Here is a 23,144-nt window from a genome sequence, read left to right on the forward strand (position 1 = left end):
GCCCTGCCCCTGAGCCCCGGCGCAGCAGCCCTTTTCCTGGAGGTGGTGGCGCCGGTGTGGGACCAGAAAGATGTTCTCAGCCCTGAAGAAGCTGGTGGGCTCGGACCAGACTCCGGTCAGAGACAAGAATATCCCTGCGGGGCTGCAGTCCATGAACCAGGCTCTGCAGAGGCGGTTTGCCAAGGGAGTCCAGTATAACAGTGAGTCGGAGCCCGGCTTCGGGGGGTCTGTCGGGGGAGGGACACAGCCAGGGCCGGGCGGGAGGCATGCCGCACCGGTCCGTCCTAGCTGATGCCTCACAGTGTGCCCAGGGACCCCAGTGGGACTGTGAAATGCATACGCTTTCGGTTTTGCCAGTATTCGCCCAAAGACAAGTTTGCAATTAAATGTTAGAGCTTGCAGAAGTGTGGGAGGAGTAAGGGATGGGAAACATCTCAGTGTGTGGGACTTGGGAACCTGTAGTGCAGCAGTGTCCCCAGTCAGCAGATGTCCTGAACGGCCGCCTGCTTTCCGCTGACTGTGGCACAAGACAGAGCTCCTTGTAAATCAATTTTTGTCGGTTAAAGCATCAAGAGAGTAACTCCCCTGAGTGTGTGCGTGACCTTCGCTGCAGCCCAGGATAATGGTATTTATAATTAAGCTCTAGTGGTTATTTGATAAGGGTCTATTGAAGAGCTCTGCCCTGCCAGGCATTAATAAAGGGGAGTGATGTATGCCTTTAAGTGCCCTTCGTACATAATTTCATTCTGACTGTTTCTGCAACTGATACGTTTGCTCTTTTCTCAGGGAACACTTTCAGAGGTTTTTTGCCTTTCAGTGTTGAGGCTTAGGGTTGCATTTTTCCCTTGAAGCTCAGTGAAGGTTATTTCTAATATAATGTTTCAGGAGAGCACTGCAAGTATATGAAATACATCCCAAAGTAACAATTGTGAGATGAGGATGGTAGTTACGTCATCCTTGCTGAAAATAGAGATGGTACCAGAGAGCGCTGCGAGGATCAGCCCGTCTGTGGATCCAGGCAGGCAGTGAAGTCAGAGTGCAGAAGGCCCAGAGACTGGAAGTTTGGAGAGACTGATTTGTAAACGTGGCACTGAATATTTTCTGTAAAGGCACATGAGTTGGAGGAATAGAGCTTACGGCATCTTCATCTGAAACAGAAGGTGAAGGGAGAGGTTTGCACTTTGCAGTTTGGGGCTTTTTTTGCTTTGTGTAGCGTATCACTATTGACTGTGCTTTTGAACTGGTATGTTTTGGAGCTCTCTGCTTTACTAGGGAGAGCGTTTGGTGCCTTTCTCCGCAGCACATCTGTTAGGTATGCCTGTAGCGCTTCAGAAAATCAGTGTCCTAGCAAGCAGGCATGAATGTGAAGGTAAGCACAGTGGTGGTGTTAAGAGACTTGATTTCCAGTGAAAGGCGGAGGGTGAGGAGGAAACTCTTGTGCCTTGGAATACAGCACTGCATTGTTAAGCACGTACCTGGAGATCTGTTAGTTTAAGACTATTGATCTGAACAGGGGCTTCGTGCAGCTCACAGGCCAGAGCACATCCGTCTGCTTCACTGGTACATGTTGATCAGGTAGCTAATACCAGCTTGTGAATTATGTAAGAGAAAGGAGTTGACTTTTCAGAGTGAATGTTTGTGCTGTGGACAGTACGGATCAGCTGCATCCTGCTGGCACAGCAGCCGACAGGGACAACTGTTACGTGTTGACTCACTGCATTGTCAACGAGCCGGTGAGGATGTGTACCTGCTTGCCGTTAATACGGCAAGGCCAGAAATGCCAGCAGCTGAGCTGCCAACTGTACCTCTGCTGCTTTTTGTCTTGGTACTGAAAGCCTTAGGGAAGCTTTTGGGTTTGTGCCCTCTTTTATCAGGATTTTTGTTCTAGTTGCTGCTTTCGTATCTGGAATACAACTACAGCTTTCTGTCACTGCCTTAGGGAAGCTTTCCAATCTCCATAGTAACTCTTCCCAGGATCACTGTTATATAATATTTATAGGAGATAACGGGCTTACGAAAGGGTTTCGAAGTACCCTGTGTGGCCATGGCGCTGGATGGATGGGGTAGGTTCACATTATGGTCTTGGTTGACAGTGGGCTGTGAAGGAACATCGTTACAAGGGCCATTGCTCAGGAGGGGTAGAGCTGCAAATCCTGTTCATTGCTGATGCTCCTTTCTTAGCAGACACATGATGGTCAGCACATGAGTGCAAAACATCTTTTGTAGCCACCCTTAACGCACGCACGTCTTTGAAACATCTCCATTCCCCTGAGTTGCCTGAACCTAAAACAAAGGGTGCTGTGATGGCTGGTTTTACAGGAACGTTTCCTTGCTTTCACAGAGCGTTACTGATGATGATCTGAAGCCTGTTTCCTTCCCCGAAGGGTATTTAGCATGCTGAGAATGCCGTGAGTTGCTTGCTGATAAAGTGGGCAGGAACTGGCTGGGACATGGGTCTTGTCACCTGGCTCCTGCTGCCTCTCTGCGCGGCTCAGAACAGGCCACACTGTGCTTCATGGCTGTCAAGTACGTTTTGTAACCAGACAGCCCCCTGCTCCCCCAGACTCCCCCACCCAGATGTACCCACTGTGTGGTGTTTTGCTGGCACCGAGGATTACAAGCACTGGGTAGTATGCACTTCTGAGTTGGACCAAAGTGATTTGTTTTGACTGTTTCTCTCCCGCTCGGTGAAGTTGTCAAAAGGAAGAGTGTTGCAGGGCGAGTGGGTTTAGATTTCTAATGAAATGATGAGAGCAAAGGCCAGGATTGGCCCTCGGCAGCAGTCACTTTTCTGCACGGGACATCCTATGTTAAAAGGAAAGCATTTTCATACTGTACACACAGCACACACTCCTTTTTTGCTCTGTATCATCTGCATGGGGCTCCTGTGTTTTACACACCACGGTGCCAGTAACACCGGAGTTCCCTGGGCGCTATGGAAGGCAGAGAGGTGAAAATGATGTGGGTCTGTACCGTATATGTAGTGGCTCAGATGCTGATGGGAGATCACGGTTCCAAGTCTGGGGAAGCAATCTTTATAAGAACTTGCTTTTTCTTTCCTGCTTGGGATGGCCTGAACTTGGATCAGGTTGGCTGCATCGGATAGCTGTGCTGGCCCAGGGAGGGTAGCACAGGCCAGGGTGACTGAGCTCGGTGGAGAGCAAGCGAGATGGATCTCATTCCTTTGGCAGTAGTGCTCATTTAAACAAATTACGAGACAAATTACAGAAGGAGGTACCAGCACCAGGTTACTCGAACATGGAAGTTTATGTAAGGCGATGGTGGGCAAACAAGGGTGAAATGAATGGTTCCGGGTGGGTTACACTGGCATGAGGATTCCCTGGGAGGTATACACTGCTGATCAGGGAAAGGAGCAAAAGACAGGGAAGTGCTACAGGCTCAGATCCATGGGTACACGGTTCACCTTCCGCTCCGGGCTTTATTCTGAACGCTGCATCCAGTGTGCACACCACCCAACAAATCCCACCACGGTATGTGCCTGGAGCATGGGCTGCTCTCCTGGTGAGCTGCAGCCTGCCCTGAACGGCCACCAGTGCTGAAATACCAAAGGCTTTTGGTATTCCCTCCAAAACCTCCCCTGATTCATTTTCTGCTTTAAAAGACAAAACCTCACAAATACCATGTATCCTTTTGGTAATCATTATAATCCTTGCTTCTTTTATCATAGAATGGTTTGGGTTGGAAGAGACCTTAAAGCTCGTCTAGTTCCAACCCCCCTGCCATGGGCAGGGACACCCTCCACTAGACCAGGTTGTTTTTAGAGTAGTAGTACCCCAGCTCTGATTGTAGTCTTAAGTATTTTCATTCAGCACTGCTCCCCCCTGCTCCCCTCTTCCTGCTGCATCCCAGCTTCTCATGTTTTCTGCTACTGCTGACGCAGGTGTCTGTGCAACCTGTGGCAAACCTGCTTTGGCTGCTGTCAGGCCTCTTCCCCCAGGGAGTGTGCTCGGGGGTGTCTGCAGAGCAGGTCTCCTGCTTTGGGCAGCAGAACCAACTTCAAGCATTTGAATTGCAGCCTTGTAGTCACAGCCCCAGAGACCTTATTGAGGGCCAGGTTATGACCCTCCATATGGGGTTTATTAAGCAGAGGAGTTTGGGGATCTTTGCAGGGTGTGAGATCCCGAGTTGCTGCAGTGTCCTGGAGGAACATGGGCAGAGCTGGGAGTTCCTGATTTCTCGTTCTGAGTGGTCTGAGACCTGCTGTCTGGGCCTGTGTCTTCACTGCTCTGCTTCCATTTCCCCATCTGGAGAAGGGAGGTCCCTCTGTTTTTCCTGGTGCAGTGAGAATATGAATAAAGTGATTTGTTTAGCTTTTTCCTCACATCTTGATCTATTCCCCATCCCTACCCTTCTTCCCACAGATAATTCTCCTGTCCTTGCCACAAACCTATGGCTGTTTGCAGTAAGTACTGCTTTAACTTCAAATAAGGCAGCAGTTGTTACTGTCCCGTAGGTAACAGTGCTAACCTCCCCATCGTTACTGACCCTCTTTCCCCGTTCAGACACAGCGCAGGCCTGTGATGTACCGGCCTGGCTGTGCCCTGAAGCTCACTCAGCTCTCCCTCTCCTGCTGATGCCTGTCACTGAGCACACCTGCCCTAGCCGAGGTCCCAAGTACAGGTTTTGTTTTGCTAAGAATGTTTTACGTCACCTGCCTTCTTCCTCTTCTGTTCTTAAAGACTTTTTTTTTCTTCAGGAAGAATGTCATGAACACTCATGCGTTATGTAGGAGGAAAGAGATCCTAACATGGAGAATGCTGAAGCTGGAAAGGGCCGTTGGACCTGTTCAAACTGAGCACGTGGTGCTACAAGCACCCTACGTTGATCCAGGCGTGAGCTGCTCAGGGGTGGGGGTGATCTCTTGCCACTCCAGCTGGGCCTCCTGTGTGCTGCTCATCCTGCTGATGCAGCTGAGCACTTGAGCTAGAGAAGGAAACTGAACGGAATAATTTTGGGGTTAGTTTTCAGCCAGTTCAGTTCCTTGATCTGACTCAGTGTGTAGCTGCATAAGTAACGTTGTGGGGAGGTAAGGTGGCCCCTTCTGGGGAGAGCTCAACAGTCAAGTCACTGGGTGATCCTGGAATTGCACCTTGAGAGCAATCTAACTATTTAAGGAAGGGTCTATTTGTGCCTTAAAACTCACTGTAAAGGATCATGCTGCATTTTATGGGGGAAAATGAATTTTAAACTGGCTCTCTAAGGTAGGCAGTGAGGGCGTTTAGAAAGTCTTGGGTTTTAAAGGGGACAAATGGAGTCTCATTCTGCCTGTGCCATGGACTTGCTGCATTAATTTGGAAAAACCAAAGAAATCCTTCAATGATTGTTTCACCATCTGTAAGTAGGAAACAATCATACACACGGTTACCGGAAATGGTTTGTTGTCTCTGCAGAGATGCTTTGGGACCTGTAAGTGAAGTCAGCCTACAAATATTATGATTGTTTATGTCTTTATTATCCTTTTACTATTTTAATAAGTAACTTTGTTAAAGAATAAGCAGCAGTACCTCTCAGTGTACAGCAACAAAAGTACAGTGGAACTGCAGGACAGAATTTCACCAGACAGAACTCTTCCGCAGACTTTGTAGATGGTGTCCGTTACCTTTAAACTTTTCTCCAAAATACCTGCAGTAACTCCTGCGTTACAACAGAAGGCAGCCTTCGGTCTCAGATTTCTTAGCCCAAATGATAGTGCACAGCCTAATGCTAAGCACCTGAATCTGCCATTAGGTGTCTCCGAGTAGCCCATTTTCTGGGGGATAATAGCTGCTCTTCAAAACACGAGCATAAAAATTCTGTTCAAGTCAGCTTACGCTTCCCAGTAGCCTTGTGGTTGCCCCTCAAACAGGGATGGTATTTAAAAAAAAGTCCTGTCATATAGCAGAAAATTTAGAATACAACACATACTGTGTTCAGGAAGAGCAAGCTAATAGCAGGGTAGACTTTGGAAAGTTCATGGTATTAATTGTGACAGAAGTTACTTTGCTGGGTTGTGTGCAAAATGGTATTTTTATGATATTTTGGACCCTTCCTTGGGAGGATGGGGCTGAGTTTCTCCACTGACTGACTTCCCCTGCGGCGGCTACAAGCATGTGTGCACGAGTGCAGGCATGAACTTGGTGCATCAGCTGGGCGTGAGGCCAGTCGGTGGACGTGGAGCCTTTACCCAAGACCGCAGTTTCCGAGGACGCCTTCGCCAACTGCCACCAGTACACCTGCCCCTGAACCCAGCTGTGGGATGGCTCCTGCGGTGGAGACTGTCCCTCTGACGCATGGACACCCCGCAGACATCCAGTTTCTCTTGGGTTTATTTCACTGTTTTTTAGGGGAGTTATGACCCAAAGGGGCATGCTTGGTTTGGTTCAGTTTAGCTTGTTTCTAATACATGTAAGACAGATTTTGATTTGACTCAAAACTGTGGCCATCAATAGAGGCAGTTTGGTGAATTTCTCGGGGACAGTTTAAGATAGACCCCTGTGGCCATGAACTGCCTTGCCTCTTGTCCCTGCCAAGGATTGCCTCCTCACCTAGATGACCCATACTGTGAGCTGAAGCAGCTGAAGAGCACAGTCTTGTTCTGCTTCCCTAGGAAAAGGGGATGCTGCCCCAGCGTGGGATAGCTGAGACCACTGACAATTAACTCTGCAGGGATATTCACCGGAAGCTGCCTCTCAGCTATCCCAGCACCATCCCAGAAGAACACTTTCACCGGTGCCAGGGTTCAGAGTCGCACCCTGTGTGATGTCAGGACCAGCACCTCTGAACACAGGACCCTGCCTAACTGGCACAGCTGAGAACTGGTCCTTCAGCTTTCAGTAGGCAGCTGGGCCTAGGGAGTGAGTAGGAGGCTGAGGAGAGACCTTGTCACTCTACAACTACCTGAAAAGAGGTTGGAGCGAGGTGGATGTCAGTCTTTTCTCCCAAGTGACAAGCGATGGGACAAGAGGAAACAGCCTCAAGTTTTACCAGGGGAGGTTTAGATTGGATACTGTGAAGAATTTTTTCACGGAAAGGGCTATCAGACACTGGAAGGGGCTGCCCAGGGAGGTGGTGAAGTCACCGTCCCGGGAGGGATTTGAGAGACATGTTAATGGTGCTCAGGGACATGGTTTAGTGGTGGACTTGGCAGTGCTGGGTTAATGGTTGGACTTGTTTATCTTGGAGGTCTTTTCTAGCCTAAATGAATCTATGATTCTGTTTTCTCAAGGAATGAGGAGTGTTGAAGGAGAAATGGGAATGAAAGAGGAAGCAATTGAAGGAGAAGCCTGGCATGAAAGGCTAGCGAAGAAATAGGGTTATGGCAGAGTGGGAGTAAGGGCCAGGCAGAGGTAGAGAAGGCAGGAGGATGCAGGGAGCAGAGACTTAGCTGGCTGAAGTTGTGCAGATTCTGAAGATTCAATCTTGATGTTGGCTCTTTCTGCTGAGCTAGTGTGATAGCTGAATAAACACTAATTTTAATGACCGAGGCTGTTTTTTAACAAACCTCATCATGCCTGTGTAATATGGGAGAACTAATCACGACATCTGAATAATGCTTCAGAAAGTTAACATGCTTTTCTCAGCGTTCTTTGATTTGTTTTTAATCAACTTTATTTGTCTGCTTGCTCTTTTTCCCAGTGAAAATTGTCATCCGAGGGGATAGGAACACTGGCAAAACCACACTGTGGCACCGACTGCAGGGAAAGAAATTTATTGAAGAATACATTCCAACTCAGGAGATCCAAGTCACCAGCATCCACTGGAATTATAAAAGTAAGATGGAAGAGGGTGGAGGGAGTGACAGTCATGGGACGGTGCCTTAAGGGTAGAAATTCCACTGCAGTCTCTTTGCTTCTTTCTTCTCTATCTGCTTGGGAGATAAAATGGTCTCTCATCACTCTTGTTATTTTAATTTATTAGTCACAGTTTCTCAGTCATGTTTTTAATAACTTTACTCAGAAACTGTATGTTATAAGTGCTACAGGATAGGTCTTTGGAAGCCACAGTTCAAAGAAAGTATTTAAATAGGTGATCCAAAAGATTTGAAATATTTGTGGTACACTTGTTCATGAAAACAGGTTTATTATGGAAATCTGTCTTTGAGGCCAACCCTGCTTTTGGTGTTACTGTGTTGTGTAGAAGTGAATAGCATGGTGCAAACTAGTTCATTAAAGTACAAAGAGCATCCTGTAACTGGTGAAGGTGATGGTTTAAAAATTATTGTAGTACTAATAACTAGGCTGACTTACTGAAGCACAGAAGCATCTTATCAATAGCTTTTTTTAAGTGCTTGTTGGAGTCTGACAGATGAGGTGTGAATTTTTTTTTATTTTTTCCCATCTGCTCTGACAGTATGAAGTGGCTGTGAAAACCCTGAATCTCGCCTGGAGAAGACACTGCAGGCACTGAAATTACATAAGACTATGATTTAACAGTGCATTAAGTCCAGCTTTCAGGTTCCTGATCAAAAATGCGACAGCCTTGTGGCTTGAACCACTGAGTCAGTATGAGCTTGCTCTGTAAGACTGATTTTGCTTTAGAAAAAGGTCAGCAGTTCATTTGCCACATCAGACATTATCCATCTGCACCACTCTGACCTTTTGATGCATCAGGTACTATCAGTCTCCTCACAGCTGGAAAAAATCCCATGCAGTTTGGATAAACACCAAACTGGGTGCTTCATCCAACTCACCAGTCAACACTCTATTCCTGGGCGCTACCAGGGGGCCTGGGTCTGGTGATAACGGTCAGGGAGCCACGAGGCCTGTTCAGCAGCAGTCTGCCTTGGGACAGCGTGCTCGCAGGCTTCAGCACTGGGGGAGTGAGCACAGTTGTGATGCCAGAGTTCTGGAGCCTCTTGTGCCCTTATGGAGACAGGCTTTCACACGAGTCAGTGCTCTCTTGGCAAAGGTTGAAAAGGTTCATAAGGATGGATAGTTGGGATTTGCTTTGGATGTGGGAGAGAAACAAGTCATCCTTGCTCAGCGCAACTAGTGGTTTTCTCAGTCAGGATCTCATGAGCTAAGCCTCGTGTCACCGGTTTTCAGATTTGTTCACAGGGCCTCTCCGTGTGAGGGTGACACAAAGCTGTGCCTGTTAGCTTCTGCGTTGCCTCATAAAGCAGCTTTGGTTTGGGTACTGTTTCCTGATGTTCTGCCTGTTGACTGGCCCAGGACGTTGACAGATTGGCGCTATTCTTGCAGTTGCATTCCCCATCTGCAGCAGAACCTCTGGCATGCTGTGTTTCAGCTGTGGCAGCCTACCCCCACACTCCTCTTCCTCTCTCCCAGAATATCAGCACGTCAGTTATTGATGTGTGAACACAGAGCGTGCAGGTTGTTTGGATGATGGAAACTGTCCAAAATCAAACTGGAATGATCCAGTGTAAACAGACTTAGATCAGAATAAGAAATGAAGTATCTCTCTCTTAGATACCCAAGTCTAAAGAGTTTGCTTACTGTTAATTGCAGTTTTCTGCAACATCACAGGTAAAAACTTCAGTGTCCGCTTTCCTCTCTGAGTGTAAGTAATGAAGTGCTGTTTGTAAATACAGCCAGGGAGCCTGGCATTTGATTTCTAAGGGCTCATTCATACCTAATTGTTGTTGTGTACGTGAACAGCTATACAAAATGCATGTATACACCGTTTTGTATATGTGAAAAAAGGTGTTTGGAGAAAGATCCAGTCATCTTGTGTGTCTCTGCATATTTTAGGGACTGTATGTTCTTTACTGAGCTGAGACTTAGGCACTGGCTTTTCCATCATGCATGCAGTCCTGGGGTAGGAAAGAGCTGCACAGGAGGCTGGCTTTTCCTGCGTGTTGGTAACTCCAGCACTAGTTGTTATTTCTGGTGATTAGTTCTGACGTTTATGAGATAGGTTTCTGCAGAGCTTGCTGGTTAGAGTTGACAGCAATGTGTACATATGGTGATGGACTTTTCTCAAGGTGGAGTGTTGCCAAGCTAGTCTAAACACCTGCAAGGCTACACAAGAAACTGTGCCTTTCATTTGTGTTTCTTTTACATTGTAAAATGCTGTATTATTTTCTTAGTAATAATTTCCAGCAGCATAGGAAATTCTCTGTTGACTTTCTTAAAACTTGTTTTAAAAAATAACACCCTCTTTTAAAAGCCACGTAAGGTATGTTTCCTGCTGCGAACACTTTCCATCCAAGCTGGGTGATGTGGGCACTCTGAGGCTCAGATCTAATTACCACCCTGTTGGCTGAGTTAATCTGCAGAGGAAAATAAAGTTGGTTTTTCCTGTGATCATGCTCTCAAGTTACTTTGAATAAACATTATGAAATAGTTGGCAGCAAATATTTACAGATATTAATTAAATCGCTGTCAAATATTGAAGGACTCTTACATTGCCTGGTATTGGAAGATTTACATTTTAGATGTGGAATGTACCTTGTCATATTATCAGAAATTTTATACTGGAGGAATTAATAAAGGTAGAGAAATTTGAGTTATTTCTTCCTAATTAGAATGAACAAAATTACTTTTCTGTGCCAGTTGTCTCTGTAATGGATATTTATAACTTTTGTGTCCCCATATGGCATTATCATTGCTGTCCTTGATGAATGGTTTTTTAGATTATGGCAGTCTCAGGAAGGGAGTCTGAAGTAAAACGTGGCAAATACTTCTGTTCACATACTTTGAATGCTTTATAGATGGTGTGAGGGATAGCAGAGCTGCTCTGCTCTGCAGGGTTTGTGATCCAAAGCGTATGGAGTGAATCATGTAATTGAATGAGAGTAAATATGTCTGAGAGCCTGTGAATTCATGCTGATGAACCCAGCCAGAACACAAGGATTCTTATTTTTAGATGAGCTTTCTTGCAATTGGAGTCTTCTCACACCTCTCTGCTCTTCTCTGGGAAAGCAGTGTCTTAGTGTGCGGTACTTCGCAGAACAGCAACTCAGTGCAGGGTTTTTTGAGTGGTTTGATCCCTGGTTTATGCTAATCCAAATTACAGAGTTAAAAGGATGAATTGGCAGTCCTTTTGCTACAACATGCCTTTCAAAGCTGTTAAGGTGAAATGCTGCTGCGTATGAGTCATACCAAAGCCAACACAGCAGCACTAAAGTAATTATCCTCTTGTGCGTTGGGGATAATCAGGAATGAAGCTGGTGATGAACAAGGAGAACTTAATGGCTACGAGCTGGCAGGAGCACTGGTGCTAACGGGAAGAAGAACCACGTGGAAAAGTGGTTTTCTTGGATCTCAGTCAGTTTCTTTGTGAAATTCTGTGCTTCCCCTCAGATAAAAGGGTGTAGAGCAGGTCTTTCTGGGACAAATGGTTCAACTCCTCAGATATCTGGGCGTGCTCCTGCTCAGCAGGATGACAGTGCTGCGGAAATTACTCAGCAGGAAAAAGGGTGCATATATCGTGAGCTTGGGAGCAAAGTCCCAGTGCTAGGTGCTGGCTCACCTCCTAGGAGTGCACAGCATGTCACCCCAAGGCCTTACTTTTCTGAAAAGTGGATTTCCAGCTTCTCTGCAGAAGTTCCTTGTTAACATGCCTATGTGCTGCTTCACGTGGCACTGCTGGGAAGAACAAGCAGCCTTCTGGACTCCGCCTGTGCACCTGTTGATGAAGTTTGCCAGCTGAGAAGGGAAGACATTTCCCGTCCTTTTGCAGAAAGTCTGGACACTGAAAGGCACCAGGATTGACTTTGCTGGTCTGTCATCCCCTTGTGCTTTGGGGACAGCAGCAGCACTGTTGCTCCCAGCTGCAGGGTGTGGATCTGGGGGTAGCCCTGCATTAGCTGCTCTCTGTCACAGTGCACCCTGAATGGACCATGGACCGAGCAGCCTCGTCACAGGGAGTCACTGGGTGCAGGCAGCTGGCCGGGAGGCAGCTACAGGGATGCCAGGCAAGGGAGTATGGCAATGGATTTGGCCTCAGCCTGCCTTGTGTGATGGTCTATAGATATATTCAGGGACAGAATTCATTTGGGGGGGTGTAAGGATTTGAGCAGCGGTTTTAGGACTGTGGGCTGCTGTAGGCCTGTTGTGTTTTCAGTCCCTTCTGAGCCTGTGAGGCACTGGCTGGGCTGGAGCCCTGGTGAGTCTCCTGTTTGTCCTGCGCCCCACCGCGCTGCTGGCAAAGTGGAAGGCAAGTGGGAGTTGCTAGGAGGAAAACCAGGATGATTTTGCTTCATGCATAAATGTAAAATGGGTCTTTCTCCAGAAGCAGAGGATCAAAGTTTTCCTTTACTCATAATCTGTCTTGAATGTTGCAAAATATTGTAAAGCCAACAGTGAATTCTGTAGAGGAAACGTTTCCAGGCTTGACACTGACACTTAGCTAAATCCTCATGCCATCCTAGGAGATTTTCTACTCTGAGACATTATCTTCCTATCCCATTGCTTTATGTACCCAGCTGCTCCAAGTACAAGCTTTTGCTTTGTAGCCTATAGCATTTCCAGAAAGCAGCTGTTTCTTGGAACAGCTTCATGAAGATTGGACTGCGTATTTGGAGTCAACAGAAGCATATAACCAAAGCTCCCCAACCCTCCTGCCGTCCGAAAGTAAAGCTGCTAGCTGTCAGTACCGGCGCCCGTGTCTCTGTAGTTAGAATTTTGCTTCACATTTTGGCAACTTAAATTTATGTTGCTGCTTATAATTTACTGATTCTGCAGCTTGTTAAGAGGCAAAATACCTACTAATATCTTATTTTTCACAAAATGTGACCTGAAATTTGCAGAGGGACTGGATTTCTATAGCCGCAAGACCATCTGCACTGTTTGTCATGTTCACATGAATATGTTATTATTAAGGTTGCTCTTCCTTAAGTGTGTGTATTCCTTTTCTTTCAGTTGTATGCCTTGCTTATAGACCAGACTTTATGCTCCAAATTAAATTTCTGTCGTTCTTGAAAGATTATGGAAACCTCTGTATGTTAAGAATCTACACAAACTATTTATAACATGTTTCAAATCTGATGTCAAACATCATGGATATCCAGCTGTCACTTCTGTGGCTAAGGGTCTGCAAGAAGTTCTTTAGCTAGCAGAGGCTGGTGTACAACTCGACCCTTCAACAGTCGGCCGCCTTCTTGTTATGTTTGGGTTTTATTTTAACACACTCCCTTCTCTTTTGACATTCGTCTGCTGCGTTGGCAGTGCTGGCTTTGGGTTAGGCTCTCTTCGGTGAGCGCTGGGTGTTGGTCAGCTTACTGCAACCCTCTTCTAATGCTGTGTGTTCTTATTGTGCTTTTAGCCACTGACGATATTGTTAAAGTTGAAGTCTGGGATGTAGTTGACAAAGGTAAGATTTATGCCTTCCTTTCTAATGGAGATTTATTGTTCTTTCTCAATTCTAATGAAAAATTTACTTGGAATTCAGAAATACCTGCTTACTTCTACTTTAGAAAAATGCCTATACTTATTTCTTTCAAGTGCATGGATGTTAGTTCCTGAAAAAATATGGAGAGAGGAGTCTCCTATGCTAGAGCCCGTTAATTCAGCTCAAACCCAGTGTTCAGAAGCAGTTGTTTCATGTGCTTTGTGACAGATGAAATAGCCTGCTGCTTAGCATATTCAGGTTCTCTGAACTTTATAGTAAACTTCATCTTCTCCACTTTAGAGTTTTATATATGCTTAGACAGCTGCTGAATTCTTTGTTCTGTTTATAAAAGCTGTTGTTGAGCTGTTTTTGTAACGGAAAGCTATTGTTAAATTGATAAAATGTTCTCTGTAGTGAATAATGTATGCAGGAGGGAAGGATAAAAGAGAAAAACGCAATATATTTAATCCAAAATATTTTCTAAATGCTTAGCCATGGGAATTATTATGATGTATAAATACATTTTCTGTTAGTTTTCATTTTTTGTCAGAGTATAAAGTTCTATTTTATAAAAAATAAGAACAAACCCCCAAAACATATGTGAGGACACAGTCTGGATGGAGTACAAATCTGGATGCAGTGGCATCTGTTGCTAGGAGGGGTTGGGGTTTGGATCTAAATCTTGACAGCCCACTCTGTAGCCCCAGTGGAGATACCATGTGCCTTTTCAGAGGCATTTTGTACCAGCCAGGCTCCTGGTCTAAAGTGTCGGCAGGGTCAGGCAAGCAGCTCTACAAGCGAGCATCTCTTGCTCTGTGGGTTGTGCTCCTTGTTTGTGTATTTCTGTCAGTCAAACCTGTTGATCACAGTCGTTAACACCTGAAACTTAAAGTTTTTATGGTTGAGCTGCTGCTACCTTTCCTGTAGCCTTAGCTGGAGTCTGTGCTGGCATGCATTCCCCAGCAGAACTGCAGCCAAGGTGCACTACCCGTGCGACTTACACAGCTGCTAACACCAAACAATAAGTACAGTAGGGTGTGGGGAAGGGAGAAATACAATTTTTCATGTTAGTTAAATTGTATTTAAAATAGTAAAAAAGAAAAAGTAATTAAAGATAGCAGTTCTAGTTCAGATGCATAGTGCAGCTTTTAGGTTAAACTTGAGTCAGTAACTTTAAATGAAAATCCTGGGCACTTTATCATGTTATTCTTTGAAGCCTGTTGCCACAGTGCAGGCAAAACCTTACTTAGGTCAGAGTTACTGCTGAAGTCAGTCTGATTATAGTTTGGCTTTCAGATCCTGGGATAACATGTGCAGGGCTGGAGCCTGAGTATAACATCTGTTTTCTTGCTGCCTTGCAACTTTGGTATGAATAGACAGACAGTTCATTTGGAAATCATGTGGTTGCAGCATTTATTTCTGTGAATAGCTTCTCTGAGCAGAGGCATCTTCTCAACTAGAGACTTGTCATTTTTTTGGCAAAGCAGATTGGATTTGATATGTGCAGATGTTGATAACAGCTCTTCTGACGCTGCTTTCATTTCTGACAGTGGAGCGTGTGTTAGAAATCTCAAGGGACTCTATTCTCTCCATTTTATATTCTTTAGAAATAAAACTCATTCTGTTAAGAACCCGACTTGTGGACCACATATATGTATTTTTATGTATTCAAATGTACTAAATCACTGCAGTCTAAAAATTCAGATCATCATGATGTAACGAAATCAAATTCTTTCCTGTTGCCATAGCGTTGCGGATTCTTGATAAGTTCAACTTTAGGAAAATGTGCAAATTAACCATTAAGAGCTTGCTCACATCTAACTTTCATTTTAATGTTATCTCATGACCTTTTTGTTCTTCCTTCTGTACGCTTAGGACAAAAAATCCTCCTGCGCCATGCTTTGGGTGAGAGTGACGCTGATCTAGACTTTTAGTAGTGAAGTATCCCGTGCTGCTGCAGCATAGTGCTGACAGGACCTGATCCTCCTTTTTTCCCTTGCCTACCTAATGTGCATGTGTAGAGCTGTGCAGAATGCTGCATTGATGAGGCTGGATTTGAAACTGCCACAAAAATGCACATTCTGAACATGCATTTCAACATACATTGTTTTCTGGGCTAAATCTGGTTTTGCCAGTGTTTCCCCATTTTGGAAGAATTATTCCTTGTTAGAGAAAATTGACACCTCTGTTTAAAGGAAGAGATTTGAAAATGTCTTGACTGCCTGATGTGTGGATGTAGCTAGACTGTCTGTAAGATGGATCCCTGAACTGCAGTTTTCAACTTGAGTCTTGTGAGGCAGCTTCAGCCTCCTCTCTGCCATGCAGCACTGCCACGCTTCGTGTTGCGGTGTGCGCAGGAGCGTTTGGGGAAACCCAGTGAGCTATGCCCTGAAAAACCTCACATACGTTTTTGCACTGAAGTTAAACGTGGGTTTACTAAGTAGTGTTTCTCCACGCACTTACACCAGTGTGCCTTCCCGTCCCTGTTAGGTCAGCAGCCTGCTTTGATTTTTCCCTCCAGACTGTTTTGGGGATGCAGGAGGCCACTCTGCTGGCCCTGCCTGGCTGATGCCTTGGTGTCATTTGTCTAGAGTACAGATGTTAATATGGAACTGTGAGGAGCAGCTTTGTTGTGAAATCTTAAAACCTGTGAGGTTGGTTAGTGCAGTGAAGCAGGGGGAATGGCAACCGCTCCTCTTACCTTCTCCTTCACTCTCTGGGATTTCTTTTTTTTTCAATGTGCAGATTCACTGGAGTATGGACTTCCCTGCAGCCTGCTGTGTCCTCCTTGGGCCTGCTCAGAGCACGGGGCTCATTTGTGTAATGATGCCATTTGCTAAAATCTTACCAAGTAAAGCTTGCCCCCAGCTAGAGTTTCTATTGAATTTTGTGCGGTGTGTGTAGTAAATAGTGTCTCTTTTGCTGCCCTTGGAACCAACAGAACATAGGAAGGAAGGAGATCTCTCTGCAAAAGTCACAGTTCTGACTCATCTTTCTGACTTTGCAGCAAGTTGTGTAACTGCTGCAGGTCATAAGCTGTAACAGAACCTGAATGCAAAGAAGCTGCTTGAATGCAGGTGATTCAGGAACAGTTCTCATCTCCTGCCTTGTAACTTCTGCTAGTTTTGTTCCTCCATCTTTTCCCCCACACTAATGAAGGGATCAACTAATACTTTTTTCTGTGGACCCCAAAATTGCATCAACTCTCCCCCATATTGGTGTTTCCTCTCCTCTCCCTCCACCCCTCTCCCTCCCCCTTCACCCTTCTCCCTCCCTGAGGTGTGCTGCAAGGGGGAGGAAAGATCAGAATTAATATTTCTGTTATTTTCAGATGTCATAGGTTAGGTAACACTGGGGATGCAATATTCTAGACATGTATTTTTGGATGGTGAACAGAAGCATCTCCCTTGCACTGTGGACAGGATTTGTTGGCAAGCTGTACCGAATCCTCGCTATTCTGCGGCAAAACGGATGGTACATAGAGGTGCAGAGGTATCGGGTCCTGGACATGAATACAGTCTGCTGGTGTTCAGTAAGGACTGCTTTGTAGATTTTGGGGCACCACTGCAGAGCAGCTGAGCCATCGCAACATGAAGACCTTTGCTTTCTAATTGGGGCTCCTGGGTCACACATCAGTGCAGCCTTAAACACAGGACTTTGTTCATATAATAACAGTCTTCCCTCTGCACTTGCCTTCACAATCTGAATTGCATCTTTTCATTACATATATCTTGTGTGTATCTGGTTCATCCTGCAGTTTTGGTTCCAAAAATAGACACTGTGCATGAATATGTACACACATGCGCTTTTCAGCTCTGTTACTCCTTTATGGATGACCTCCTTTACAGCAGTGATGAGCATCATGTAAGAATATTACTCATTCCTCTTGATGCAGACATAAAGCCGCAAGCAGGGCAAGGCGTGCAAGTTGGACATTCCGTCTCACAGCATTGGTTGTAAATATGTCCGGTTAGAAAGACACCTTGATTGCTCAGGACAAGAGGAACTGTGACAAGTATTTGTGGTTGCTTAGGTTTCTGTTTTAATACCTAGAAATTCAGGTCATGCCAAGCATAATTTAGCAGAAATAGGGATGTTTTGTAACTCAGAGAAGCCACACAAATGCCACTGACTTGATAGGAATTTAATTGAAGTGGGAAAAGGCATGCACGTCCTAGACATCCCACATCTTCAGAAAGATCAGAGCCCATACTTGGATCCTCCAGGGAAACACAGTGCATGCGTGGGGATGGATCCAGATTAATATTTCTGCTACTTTCAGATATTACTGGGTTGATGACACAAGGGAAGGAACATTTTGCAGCGATGCAAGGAAGCATCCACCAGACACTGTCAGGGTGTGGGGACTGGGATCCCCTGCTGTTTCCTGCCGTATTAAAACATTCACGAATAATTCTGTATTTTGTAACTGGTTTTCCTTGTGCTGGTGCAAAAAGAAGGAAACACTTGTTTCACACGCAGAAACCATGAATTTTACAAGTAGTGATCCACCGTGAATAGTTGGGGGAAGCTGTTTTGGTCCCCAGCATTGGACAGTCTTAAAGAGTCTGTGGGAGGGTTTTTTGCGGGTGCATCTGAGCTGCCAACACATTCCCTGTTACACAAGGAATTTCTAGAAATTATGAGAAGAGTCCAAAGTCTCTGCCATTATAATTTAGTTAACTTGTCATTATTTAGTCTAGGAAAATTTGGAACAACGTTAATTCGGGAGTACAGTTCTTAATTGCTGACAGTAACTTCTGGAAGCTATTTGATATCTATGAATCGTAACTCCAGATCTTGCAGAGTTATTCATCATGCAGTGCTTATCATTTGATAGAACTCTGGAAACTGCTGTACACAGATAGAGTTTAAATAATACCTGTGGACAAGGACAGATTTTTTCATAGCGTGTCCACACTAAACTTCTTCAGCACAAGGTGAAAAATGTCCTCGTTCTTGTGTACTGGGAGTCCCAGCAGTTCCTAGTGCTGAGTGTCTGCACCAGAAAATGATGTTAGCTGATGGCTGCTCTGCTGATCCCACGTACAGGTATGTGGTGTTGTCTTTGTCTGCCGTGCTGGCAGGCTGTAGGATTTGGAAACTTGATTGTGGTGTAACTGATATAATGCAAAATTTTCAGGGAGCCTGAAGTTTAAAAACACCCACTCCTTTTCTGGGGGTGCTGAGTTGAATGCCAGTGGTACTTTAAAATGTCAGTTTGTGAACTTACCCAGTGCTTATTGAAGTTGTAAGAAAAGGGAGAAGTCTCAGGGGGTCTGCCCTTTAAGCACAAGGGCTGTGCATTAGCACGTGCCTTAGAGGAAGCAGATGAGTTGGAGAGAAACCTGTAGATTTCCTCCAGATGGGATTGTGGCAGTGGGACTGCATGGCAAGACTCTGGAGTGTTTTTTTTAATGTCTTCTCCAGGTGTTTAGCCTGTTGCCTCTTGCAGTTTTCTGTGAGCTCAGTCAGTTTTACCTGTCCTCTAGCTTGTTTTTGTGTGTGTGTCTCAGTGTGGCATTGGGTGGTGCCCCCGGAAGATTTCCTTTCTGCACCTTTGCTGGTGATGGTCAGACCTGACCCTCTGGCTCTGGCCTTTCGCGCTGTCTCCTCTACTTCTCCACAGCCCCCTTACCACAGTGTAATTGATTTTGCTTAGATTTCTCCTTGTATAAGTTCTGTCTGTCTTTCAGCTATTAAATTCTCGTAGTCTCCTACCACCTCTTTTTTTTTTTGGGTCACAAGTCAGCCCAAAGCACCCAATGGGCTCTGAGATCACGCATATTTACGGGACTGCTTGCTTCAGGTCAGTGACCCACATCTCTCAGGAAGGCTGCACAGGTAGCTGTGCTGCTCAGCCCCACCATCTTTTGCTAATTCAACACTAATGCAACAAAAAATGCAACGAAGCAGCTTCCCTTTGTGGTCAGGGAGTGCACTAAACGCTGTGTTACTCAGTCGTTTTGACTTTATGCTGTGACGAGCATGGTTTAAGCTACCCCAGAGTCTATTCTATTCCTCTTTGAGTTAGAGTAGCTGGCATTCTTGAACAGGGTAGCTGGTATTCTTCAACTAGAAGGCACCAAGGCATGCCTCTCCCACCCCTCCTCATTCCCCATGCTTATAGTAGAGGTTGGATCTGCTTTAAGGTCCTGTTCAGAGTGCTGTGGTCCTGCCCACACCCACCCTGGATTTCTTTGCCCAGTGTAATGCCTTTTTTTTTTTTTTCTTTACAATTCTTTTTAAGGAAAATGCAAAAAACGAGGAGATGGTTTGAAACTGGAAAATGACCCTCAGGAGGTGAGTCACCTTGAATGCAGGTATCTGCCTCTGAGTGGGAGGTCTCTAGTTGCCCTTGGTCCACAGAGAGTAAGTTCTATATTTGTTCCTGCTTTAAGGCCGGTCTGGCAGGCGGATGAGACGGATGTGATCCCTGGTGCTCTTCACGCCTTTGCCTGTGCATTTTATCCTTGCTCGTGCCCTCACCTCAACTTCCCTGCTGTTTTCCGTTCTGTCTCTTGGGAATGACCGTGCCCTAGATGTGTACTCGGTAGCTTTGTACCTGTCTGCACTTCGTCAGCAGCAGGAAGTCCGTTTGTACCCGACTTCTTGGGAGACCTGCAGAAGTCACTTGATGTCATGCTGTCTGGCTGCTCCTTAAAACTGGACTGACAGTTACCTTGTAACACCCTTGAAATACAAAGAAGGGGCAATAGAAGTGCTACCTGGCGTGTAAAAGTGAAGAGGGGCTTCCTCAAGGCTCTCACACGAATGTGTCTCCTTTGGCCCTTCTGCTGTAGAGCAAAGTGCTGTGTAGAGACCATACTACCACGTTCCCTAAACCGCATTTGGGCTGCCAGTGAACTTCCATGGCTTCTCTTTTAAAAGATGTATGATTTCATCCTCAGGAAAAAATCAGTTTAAAGGCACTTGATCCCATGATCCTTGCTGCTGCACTTAAAGAGCTTTATTGCTCCTGTTCATGTGTCAGTGCCCTTTGGGGCTCAGGGCACGGACAGTGTTCTGGTACTCGTTCAATAACCGCTTTGTTGCAGTCGATGGGAAAGGCCGCGTTGCTGATGTGCAGAGCGCTGAGCACTTGGCTCTGGGGTGGGTCAGGGCAGCGAAGAGTTACCTGTTGCCCCAGGGTGCCAGTCCCACTCAATCTGTGCAGTCATACTGGGGGAATTGTCTTTGAAAACATTCTCCAAGGGGAAGGAGCCTCTCTGAGAACAGCTGCTTCTGCCTTCGCAAACCACAGTGCATTTTCCACTCCTGGGAAGGAAATGAATGAAAATTGTTCCATAGGCACCAAATTGCAACAGGAGCCTTGGGGGCTGAGCTGTGGCCAGTACTGTGCTTTGCAGCATGCAGAGTCCAAATGAAGAAAAGCAAAGCCAGTACTAATAAATACTTTCAACCCTGCATGGGAGAAATTCACTCGAAACTGCATCCTGAATTTAGACAGCAGAAGCATTAGAAGTCAATATTTGGGTCGGCAAAGAGGTGGAATGGGAACTGTGTCTTCTGTCCTCCGTCCTGTAGCTTATATGGAGTTATCTTGTCAGCACAAGATTTGGCGGGCACAGGGTAAAGCGGAGAGGGTGGGGTTTAGCATTTGTTCTCAGACATGTTTTTTTCAGAGACTGTCAGGTGCTTCACATCCTGCTCCTGCGGGCAATGGAGGCTATGAACCACCAGGTATCCCGCTTTGATGATGATGATGATGTGAAATCCATGGGTACTTAGAGTTGCTGTCACTTTAGAAAGTTTGCCTGTTCAGCACTGCACCAGTTGTGTACAAGCCTGAAGCTGAATCAATTTATTTACTGCTGCTTTTGCCTTTATTTCCTCAGGCAGAGTCAGAAATGGCTCTGGATGCAGAGTTCCTGGATGTCTACAAAAATTGCAATGGCGTAGTGATGATGTTTGACATCACCAAACAGTGGTAAGACATCCTCAGCAACATGCACCACATGGTTCTCACTTGTTTAGTGAAAACAAATGACTTCTAGACCTCTTGATTCCCTGATTGACTCTGGAGCTGATAACCAGCCTAATGAGTTAAAGCAAGCTTGGATCCCTTAAAATAATAGCTTTATCTTCTGACAAGTCTCTTAATATACTCCTCTCCTGGGCGTGTTTCAAACAAGCAGTCTCCCTGTGGTATGGTGTACTGCAGTTTCTGATGAACTGCTGTCTGAACCTTGATAATTAGTGCTATCGCAGGTGCAGAGTATGCTGGGCATGTTACAAACCCGCGCTCTACAGAGCACAAGGGAGAGATGAATGCTAGTGAGAAATTCCCAGGAAGACTGGTATTAGTAAAGATTATTCCAAGGCCCTAGGCTGTGTTAATGTACAGAAATAATGAACTGTTCATTTTGCACATCTGCTGAGGAGGGTGAGAGCTGTGTGGGAGCCAGAGTGGAAAGAGGAGGTGGTAAGGGTTCCTGCTTTATATTTCAGCTTGTGTTTTACAGGTTTGGTATGGGCCAGTGAGCCGTTGGCAGGTGAAGGCAGGGAATCTTTTTCTCTGCTGACCCCACACAGTTTGTAGGACTGAAGGAAATAGAACATGTGATGTTGCTGTTGGAAGTGGGTTATTCAACTTGTCAAGTTGGTTTTGAATAAAGAATGATGCAAACATTTACAATTAATGTATGTCTCTGAGGAGAATAAAGAAGCCACAGGCTTGGAAGGATTTTGGGGAAAAAATCTTGGGGTGTTTGGGTTTTGTTTTTTTTCCCTGTGATTTATGCATGAAACTGCTCACAGAATGTTTCCTGTACATCTGCCTGTCTCTCTCTGTTACGGTGAAGGACATTTAACTATATTCTGAGGGAACTTCCCAAAGTGCCGACCCACGTTCCAGTCTGTGTGCTTGGGAATTACCGAGACATGGGGGAGCACCGAGTCATTCTGCCTGGCGATGTGCGGGATCTCATCGACAATCTGAACAGGTAAGATGGCACCCAGGTCACCAGGCCTGGCTACTCCATCACCAGATGCGGTACTGCTGCCGTGTTTTGGACGCACATCACGTTCATCCTCTGGCCCTGGCCCTAGCTTTTTGGCTTTCACAGCTCCGAGTGTCTCTCAGCAGATCCTGTTGACACGATGGGCGCTTTGCTCTAGGAGCCTGTTCTGCACAGATTGTTAGCTGTGTTCATGGAAACTGAGTGCCTGTCAGCGTTTGCCTGTCAGCCTGTGCCTTTCAAAAGTGCTTTACCCAAGAAGTCATCTTCTTTCTGGATAGTCCCTCTCTTGTGAAAGAATCCTCTCCATGCAGCACAACTGTTCTCCAAGTAATTCTGCTACAAGAGAGCCAGCTAGTGCAGCTGTCTTCCTTGCTCTTCCTCTGAGAGCATCCCCACATGGCATTTACTGGGCACAGCCAAGTCATACCCCTCCCATGTCAGCCAGGCAAGATTTTCCCTTATGCAGAGGTCTGAGGCACTCAGTTATTTACTATGAAATATATGTGTTCATCAGGAATCAATAGATTGGATATTTTTGTGTGGTTTTATGTTTTAAAGGCATTTGTCAGGCACACAGAAATGGTATCAGTTTTAAGGCTTCATCCATAGTGTAATCATTTATTTACAAGACCATCTCTGTATGTGACTTATGTAGGTCTGTGGTTTGAAAACAAAACCTTCACCGTACAGCCGTGAAACCCCCAGTTTGGTAAACCAATGGCCCAGTGTCCTGAAACAGTATTTCTTAGTCTGGCAGCTGCATGACACTGCAACATGACAGCCATGTTCTGCCACCCCTCGGGAGAAGCAAACTGTGAATTTTGTCTGTAAACAAAATTGCGAGTCCCTAGCAGAACGGCCCGCTAG

General features: G+C 45.6%; 1 protein-coding gene across 1 annotated transcript in view; it reads left to right on the forward strand.

Annotated features, from left to right (window-relative positions):
- Nucleotides 1-70: 70 nt before the first annotated feature.
- RABL6 (RAB, member RAS oncogene family-like 6) overlaps nucleotides 71-23,144 on the forward strand; it is a 57,667-nt gene continuing 34,593 nt past the window's right edge. The window contains exons 1-6 of the mRNA XM_010154295.1: nucleotides 71-200; nucleotides 7,636-7,770; nucleotides 13,228-13,275; nucleotides 19,544-19,596; nucleotides 21,153-21,244; nucleotides 22,119-22,259. Of these exons, the coding sequence (XP_010152597.1) occupies nucleotides 71-200; nucleotides 7,636-7,770; nucleotides 13,228-13,275; nucleotides 19,544-19,596; nucleotides 21,153-21,244; nucleotides 22,119-22,259 (599 nt within the window). The remainder of the gene's footprint in view (nucleotides 201-7,635; nucleotides 7,771-13,227; nucleotides 13,276-19,543; nucleotides 19,597-21,152; nucleotides 21,245-22,118; nucleotides 22,260-23,144) is intronic.

Source organism: Eurypyga helias, unplaced genomic scaffold, assembly GCF_000690775.1.
Source record: "Eurypyga helias isolate BGI_N326 unplaced genomic scaffold, ASM69077v1 scaffold4406, whole genome shotgun sequence".
Lineage (NCBI taxonomy): Eukaryota > Metazoa > Chordata > Aves > Eurypygiformes > Eurypygidae > Eurypyga > Eurypyga helias.